Source organism: Alnus glutinosa, chromosome 7, assembly GCF_958979055.1.
Source record: "Alnus glutinosa chromosome 7, dhAlnGlut1.1, whole genome shotgun sequence".
In the NCBI taxonomy this organism is placed as follows: domain Eukaryota; kingdom Viridiplantae; phylum Streptophyta; class Magnoliopsida; order Fagales; family Betulaceae; genus Alnus; species Alnus glutinosa.
This window is the reverse complement of record NC_084892.1, coordinates 15,306,371-15,314,620: the sequence shown is the minus strand read 5'-3', so window position 1 is coordinate 15,314,620 and position 8,250 is coordinate 15,306,371. Positions and strand designations below refer to the sequence as shown.

At 40.6% G+C, this 8,250-nt stretch overlaps 1 protein-coding gene across 1 annotated transcript; it reads left to right on the top strand.

Annotated features, from left to right (window-relative positions):
• The first annotated feature begins 1,738 nt into the window (after positions 1-1,738).
• LOC133872509 (uncharacterized) lies at positions 1,739-7,989 on the top strand. The gene has a single exon (XM_062310028.1). The coding sequence runs from the start codon at positions 1,882-1,884 to the stop codon at positions 7,351-7,353; it is 5,472 nt and encodes a 1,823-aa protein (XP_062166012.1). The 5' UTR covers positions 1,739-1,881; the 3' UTR covers positions 7,354-7,989.
• The last annotated feature ends 261 nt before the right edge of the window (positions 7,990-8,250 follow it).

The window sequence follows — 8,250 nt, the reverse complement described above, 5'->3', positions numbered from 1 at the left end:
TAGAGATTCGTGGAGAAAGTTATGGCTGTTTTAATTTTAGTCGTTGGATCATCCCGAAAATCCGGAAGTTTGTCCATCTCTCTTATTTTATTTTATTTTGTCCTATTCCTTGTCTCCCCAAGCTGCACGTGAAGAACAAAGCTACAAAGCTGGACAGCACATATCTCCATAATGGGCAGCAACTCTACACTTATTGACAACAAAGATTGAAGAAAATTCAACAAAGTGGAAAAGTCCAAAACCAATATTTCAACAAAGTGGAAAAATCCTTGAGTTATGCATGTTACTTTCATCATAACTTTTGACTCGAAAATCAGATTGCGTTGATTTTGGTGGCGTTGGAAAGGTCATGAAAAATGAAACAAATAAGTCTGAAATAGGTTTTTTCTATTTCGGACTTTTTACTATGCCCAAATTGCCCCGCAATAAAAGTGCGCAAATCTGTGCGAATTTGGAGTTTGTCTTTTCCTGCTTTGATTGGATTTTCTATAAGTATAGAGGGAAGAAGAAGGAGAAGAGGGAGGGGAGTTCCAGCAGAATTTTTGGGCAGAAACTTTCGGTGGACAGCAAGGGGATGGAAGGGTTTTTAACACCAAATTCTCAAAGGCTCTCCATGCATAGCTAAGCTCCTCCTAGGGTTTTGATAAACCCTATCCAAGTATCAATGGCTTAATTGTGTTTTATTTTGGGATATTTATTTTGGGCATTGATGATTGTATAACTATGAGAATTACATTTTCGTAATTGGTTTTAAAGTTAAATGCAATCATGATGAAATGTTTATCTAGAAAGCTTATCATTTTGATTGTGCTCAAATTATATTTGTCATCCAAAAAATGATAAGTGTAATGGTTATGCAATGGTATTCTTTGAACATGCAACAAGAGGTTTTGATAGTTCATGCCTAGGATAGACAAATGATGCTACACCCTAGCTTAGGTAGATGATTTGTACTAATCTTAGGATGGGCTACACTTAATCATTGTTTGCATGTAACTAAGTTAATAAATTTGATACCTCATGCCTAGGATAGACGGATGGTGCTACACCCTAGTTTAGGTAGATGATCCGTACTAATCTTAGGATGGGGTATGCTTATTTTTAATGATGGTATTTTCTTGTCACCTTGTTGGGCGCTTGACAACCGCACACGGGTAATATCATGCCTAGAAAGAATGTCCCATGTTAATGTGATGGCCATTGGTACAAGGATAGTGGTGAAATCAATTCCCTAGTTTCCCATATCATTTCATACAACTTTAACTTACTTTGTAGAATTTAATTTCTGTTAGTAGTTTACAATTTGAAAATCACAAAAAAACAACATACTTTCCAAAGGATAAATTTGGACCGATTTTATTAAAGCTTGATGCATGCAACCAATACATTCCCTGTGGATCGACACCCTCAATATAGACATTATCCTACAACGATTCGTTCTATTGCGAGTGGTATTATTATTGAAGTACAAAACGACCACATCAATTTTTGGCGCCGTTGCCGGGGAATGTTTAACGGATGCATTATTAAGTTTTTCTAGAATTGTGATAAATTTTACCCTTTGTTTTGCTTTACAATTTTTTTGTTGAATTCATAAAGTTTCTGTTTTGCTCAGTACGTATAGATTAATTTGTGCCCCTGTTTCAATTCTGTACCAGAACAGTAAGTAAAAAAAAAAAAAAATCGAAATAAAAAAAAAAAAAAAAAAAAAAAAATTCAAAATTTCGAAATTTTTTTTTTTTACTGAGAGTCATTCTTTTTAAACAGGATTTTGGAACATCGGGCAAGTGTGCATATTTTCTTTCGTTTGTTTGTTTATGTTTTTAGTACCTTTTCTTTTTAATTTAATTTGTGTAGGTAGTGTGAATTGTAAATTAGTCTATGCTAGGTCGTCGATCTTTATCACTTCCTTTGAATTTGTGCGACCTTGAGCTTGAGCGTACTCTTAGACAAAATAGGACCAGAAGAACGGCTAGTGTGTCTGGAGAACATTCTAACTCAGTCATGGCTGATGAAGAGGAAAGACCTGTTTTGTTAAGAGATCACTATGTCCCGTCCACTTACAATTCACCTTCATGTCTTCAGCTACCTAATGTCACGGTGGCTAATTATGAAATTAAGTCCAGCATAATTCAAATGCTTCCATCTTTCTATGGACTTAATAACGAAGATCCTTACAAGCACATTGATGAATTCTTAGAAATTTGTTCGACGATTAAGATGCACGGTTTCTCTGAAGATGCGTTGAGGATGCGTCTTTTCCCGTTTTCTCTGAAGGAAAAAGCCAAGCATTGGCTAAAGTCCCTTGAACCCAACATTGTCACATCATGGACTCAAATGCAGCAAGAATTCCTGAAGAAATATTTTCCCATTGGCAAGACCAATCAAATAAGGAAAACCATCATTGGTTTTTCACAATTTGAGGGAGAACAATTCCACGAGACGTGGGAAAGATTGAAGGATCTGTTAAGGAAATGCCCGCACCATGCCATTCCTAAATGGCAGCTGGTGCAATGTTTCTATGATGGCTTGACTGAGCCACATAGGCAGATGGTTGACGCCTCCTGTGGAGGTACTTTCATGATGAAGAGCGAGAATGAAGCATGGATTCTATTTGACAATTTAAGTGAAAACTCTATGCAACATGCTTCTACTAGTCGTAGGACACCTGCTCCCAAAGCCCCAAAGACTGAAAGTCTTTTTGAAGCAAGTACTCCATTTGATGTAACCACTAAGGTGGATGCATTATCTAGGAAGATAGACCAGCTCATGGCAGCCGGCTTTGCACCCACCTCCTCTTCACACATTTCTCTACAACAAGAACCCTGCTCATTCTGTTCTAGCACTATGCATCACGTGAGAGATTGTCCTACGGCTGGGCAATTCTCTGAGCTTTCGACAGAGCAAGTTAATGCTACTTTCTCTAGACCGGGGAATGATCCTTATTCCAATTCATATAACCCGGGATGGAGAAATCACCCGAATTTTTCATGGCGAGTGCAAGCGACGGACAATTCTGCGCCACAGCATCCCAATCAAGCCTCCCGACCACCATCCAATATTTATCGTCCTCCCCACCAACAAGCTCAATCAGTTCCATATCCTCCTAGGAACTCTGCTTTTGAGGATAAAGTGCTGGCCGCTCTCGGAAAACTTGAGTCACAAACTCAGTTGCTGAATTCTCATTCTCAATCAATTTCCAAGTTAGAAACCCAAATTGGTCAACTAGCTAATACTCTCAATAGGAGAATGGAAGGGACTCTGCCAAGCCAACCCGTGATGAACCCTAAGGGACAATGTATGATTGATGAGAATACTGCTAGCAGCTCTCATCATGACCAAGTCCAAGCAATCACTGTACTGAGGAGTGGAAAAACTGTGGACAACAAGGTGGAGGAGAAGAAAGATGAAGAATCTGAACCATCCAAGAAGCTAACCCAAGCAAAAGACAAAGGAGGAATGCAAGATGACAGTCCTATTTCTGAGGTGCCATACGCACCTAAGGCTCCATTTCCAGAGCGCCTGAGAGAGTCCACTCAATTTGGGAAGCAAGGAGAGAAGATCCAGGACATGCTTGAGATCTTCAAGCAAGTGAAAATTAACATCCCTCTGCTAGATGCTATCAAGCAAATTCCTTCATATTCCAAGTTTCTCAAGGACTTGTGCACTCAAAAGCGCAAAACAAAGAGTCATACCCCAAAGAAGGTTGTTCTAACTGAACAAGTCAGTTCCCTCCTGCAGCATAACATTCCTTTGAAATACAAAGATCCTGGTACTCCCACCATTTCTTGTACAATTGGAGACCACACGATAGGAAAAGCCCTCCTTGACTTGGGCGCAGGCGTGAATCTACTTCCTTACTCTGTGTACCTGCAGTTAGGCTTAGGAGAACTCATGCCCACCACTGTTATCTTGCAGCTAGCGGACCAATCTGTCAAGAGACCGCGGGGAATAATTGAAGATGTAATCATTCAAGTGGACAAATTTTATTTCCCCGTGGACTTCATTGTTTTAGATACTGAGCCAGTCCCTAACACTGACAAGATGATTCCTGTTATTCTCGGCCGACCTTTCTTAGCCACGGCCAATGCTTGCATTGATTGTAGAACAGGGATTATGGAGATAACTTTTGGGAATATGAAAGTCAAGCTGAATATTTTCAATGCCTTCCAACAGCCCCCAGATGCAGCTGAGTGTTCTTTTGTTGACCTCATTGATGAATCAGTTGAAGAAGTACTGCCCCACCTGTTGACGAAGGACCCTCTTGAAGCTTGTTTGAACCATTTCAGCAGTGAAGATTTTGATGTTGAGCAGTACATTGGTGAAGTTCATTCTCTGCTCGACACTGCTGACCAGATTGATTGCCCTCCATGGAAATTGGCTAAAGAAGCGCTGCCCTTGACTTCAGGGACCCCTCCCATTCCTTCTTTAGAATCTCCACCAAAGCTTGAGTTAAAGCCTCTTCCGGATAAACTCAAGTATGCATTCTTAGGTTCGGATGACACTCTCCCTGTGATCATTGCGTCTGACTTACAAGAAGATCAGGAGAGTGAATTGATAAGTGTGCTGAAGGAGCACAAAGAAGCAATTGGTTGGACGATAGCAGATTTAAAGGGAATCGACCCATCCATTTGTATGCATCGCATCCACTTGGAAGATGATGCCAAGCCTTCTCGCGAGGCACAACGTCGATTGAACCCTAACATGAAAGAAGTTGTAATGAAGGAAGTTGTGAAGCTGTTAGATGCAGGCATGATTTATCCCATCTCTGACAGTAAATGGGTGAGTCCCATTCATGTTGTGCCAAAAAGATCAGGAGTGACGGTAGTTAAGAACAAAGACAATGAGTTGATACCAACCCGAGTCCAATCGGGATGGAGAGTGTGCATTGACTACCGTAAGTTAAACTCAATGACCAGGAAAGACCATTTTCCTCTCCCCTTCATTGATCAAATGGTGGAACGTTTAGCTGGCCATGCGTACTATTGTTTCCTTGATGGATATTCCGGCTACAACCAAGTTCCCATGGACCCTGAAGACCAAGAAAAGACCACTTTTACTTGTCCTTTCGGAACATTTGCTTATCGACGCATGCCCTTTGGGTTATGCAATGCACCTGCTACTTTTCAACGGTGCATGATCAGCATTTTCTCTGATATGGTAGAGCGTTACCTTGAGGTTTTTATGGATGATTTTTCGGTTTTCGGTTGTTCGTTCAAAGAATGTTTGCACCATCTGAATCTTGTGCTGATACGATGTAAAGAGAAGAATTTGATTCTTAACTGGGAGAAATGCCACTTCATGGTTAAACAAGGAGTTGTCTTGGGGCATGTTATCTCCCCACGTGGCATTGAAGTTGATAAAGCAAAGGTTGACTTAATCTCTAACCTTCCGCCTCCACGGACGGTAAAAGAAATTCGATCTTTCTTAGGACATGCCGGATTCTATAGGAGATTCATCAAGGACTTTAGCAAAATTTCCAGGCCTTTGTGCAGTTTGCTTGCCAAAGATGCCCCATTCCTTTTTGATGATAAATGCTGTCAAGCATTCCAGACTCTGAAAACGGCTCTGACATCCGCTCCAATCATCCAGCCACCAAACTGGAATGTGCCTTTCGAGATAATGTGTGATGCTTCAGATTATGCAATTGGTGCTGTTTTGGGGCAACGTATTGACAAACTTCCCCATGTCATCTATTATGCCAGCAGAACTCTAAATGATGCACAACTCAATTATTCTACCACTGAAAAAGAGTTGTTGGCAGTTGTTTTTGCTCTAGACAAGTTCAGATCTTACTTGTTGGGCTCAAAGGTCATAGTCTATTCGGATCATGCCGCATTGAAGTATCTTTTGTCTAAAAAAGATGCTAAATCTCGTCTTATCCGGTGGATTTTGCTACTACAAGAATTTGACATTGAAATTCGGGACAAAAAGGGTTCCGAAAATTTGGTAGCTGACCATTTGTCTCGGCTGATTGTGGACTACAATGAGGATACTTTGCCCATTGTTGAGACTTTCCCTGATGAGCAGCTCATGCACATTGCTCAAATCTCTGTACCTTGGTTTGCGGATATCGTTAATTATCTTGTCACTGGCCAAATGCCTTTGCATTGGACGAAGCAAGATAGACTTAAATTATTGGCCAAGGTGAAACATTTCTTCTGGGACGATCCATACTTGTTTAAGTATTGTCCTGATCAAATCATTAGGAGATGTATTCCAGAAAATGACCAATCCAGCGTCATCTCCTTTTGTCATGACCATGCCTGCGGGGGCCATTTTAGTGCTCGAAAGACCGCTGCAAAAATTTTGCAGTGTGGATTCTATTGGCCCTCAATTTTTCGTGACGCCCACACTTATTGTGCAGCTTGTGATCGCTGTCAAAAGTTAGGGCGCATTTCTCGACGGAATATGATGCCTCTTAACCCAATTCTTATAATTGAAATATTTGATGTTTGGGGCATCGATTTCATGGGACCTTTCCCGAGTTCCTATGGTAATCTTTTTATTCTTGTCGCTGTTGATTACGTGTCAAAATGGGTGGAAGCCAAGGCTTGCAAAACAAATGACCAAAAGGTTGTGGTTCAATTCTTGAAAGACAATATTTTTGCTCGCTTTGGTACTCCACGGGCTATCATTAGTGATGGAGGCAAGCATTTTTGCAATAGGGTTTTCGACCTTCTCATGAAGAAATACGGGATAACCCATAAGGTTTCCACCGCCTACCATCCGCAAACAAGCGGTCAAGTGGAAGTATCTAATCGGGAGATCAAGCGCATCCTGGAAAAGACAGTGAATCCCACAAGAAAAGATTGGTCAATGAGATTAAATGATGCACTGTGGGCATATCGGACTGCTTTCAAGACTCCCATTGGTATGTCACCATACCGCCTTATTTTTGGAAAAGCCTGCCACCTCCCAGTGGAGCTGCAACACAATGCATATTGGGCCATCAAACGGCTTAATTTTGATCTCCACGAGGCGGGTTCTCAGAGGAAACTCCAGCTTGATGAGTTGGAGGAAATTCGGAATGATGCGTACGATTGTGCGAAGCTCTACAAGGATAAAATGAAGAAGATTCATGATCAACAAATTTTGAGAAAATCCTTTGAAATTGGTCAAAAAGTTCTTCTCTATAATTCTCGTTTGCATCTTTTCCCGGGAAAACTCAAATCTCGATGGACCGGGCCGTTTATCGTTCGTACCATTTCGACCCACGGAGCCATTGAGATTGAGGATCCCAAGAACGGTAATACATTCAAAGTAAATGGCCAAAGGTTGAAACCGTTCTTGGAATTGAAAAATCCAGAAGTAGAGGAAATGCTACTGGACGACCCCGTCTATCACGACTGATTGGGGGACGGTCGGGCTAACGACGTTAAACTTAGCGCTTGGTGGGAGGCAACCCATCCATTTAGTATTGTGTTTGTTTACATTCAGTTCATTTTTTTATTATTATTATTTTCGGTAGTAGTTTTTATTTACTAACACTCCATCCGTGCATTTCATGATGCCTAGTCCATTATACGGCTGGAGTAGTCTTGTGTTTTTCAGGACAGATGCACCTACATCTAAGTTTGGGGGAGTTCAATTCGCCCCATCTTTTCCTTCTCTCCCGGCAATGTATCTCTATTCACACATTGGGGACAATGTGCCATTCAAGTTTGGGGGTAAGGAATGTCCTTTTGTTTATACGCTTTGTTTAAAAAAAAAAAAAAAAAAAAAAAAAAAATCTGAGAATGTGTGACATTTTAATTCTGATTTGCATTCATTGGCGAGTTTAAAGTTATGAACACATGATCATTTGACTAGGACAGCTAAATTGGTTACTTGTTTTTTGAATATGTGATGATATCACATGTTTTACCTTGCACTTAGCACAGAGCACACTAGCATATACTTGTGAGGCATGAAATATGAAACTGAATATGTATGTGTTTGATGTCTTAGAATTCAATCGGTTGACGTGTTGGCTGAACACCTTGGCATATGTATATAGCTTATCTTATTTATTTATTTAAAAAAAAATTCTAAGCCTTTTGTTGAGTAACCGGGCCTCTTGCCTCATTAACCAGTGAGTGTTCGCGTCAAAAAACAAGAAGTTTGGAATTGTTAATAGAGAGCTAAGGGCTAGTTTTAGCTTCGTAGCCTTTTTGACTCGAGTTAGTAAATCTTTAAGGGTGTTTTACACCTAATGCCCTAAAGCCATTTGGTTTGGGAGTCATTGGTCTAAAGCTCGTTACATGGGTC

What these genes read in the sequence shown, in the direction of transcription:
- LOC133872509 (XM_062310028.1), top strand. Translation starts at nt 1,882, where the DNA reads ATGCTAGGTCGTCGATCTTTATCACTTCCTTTGAATTTGTGCGACCTT.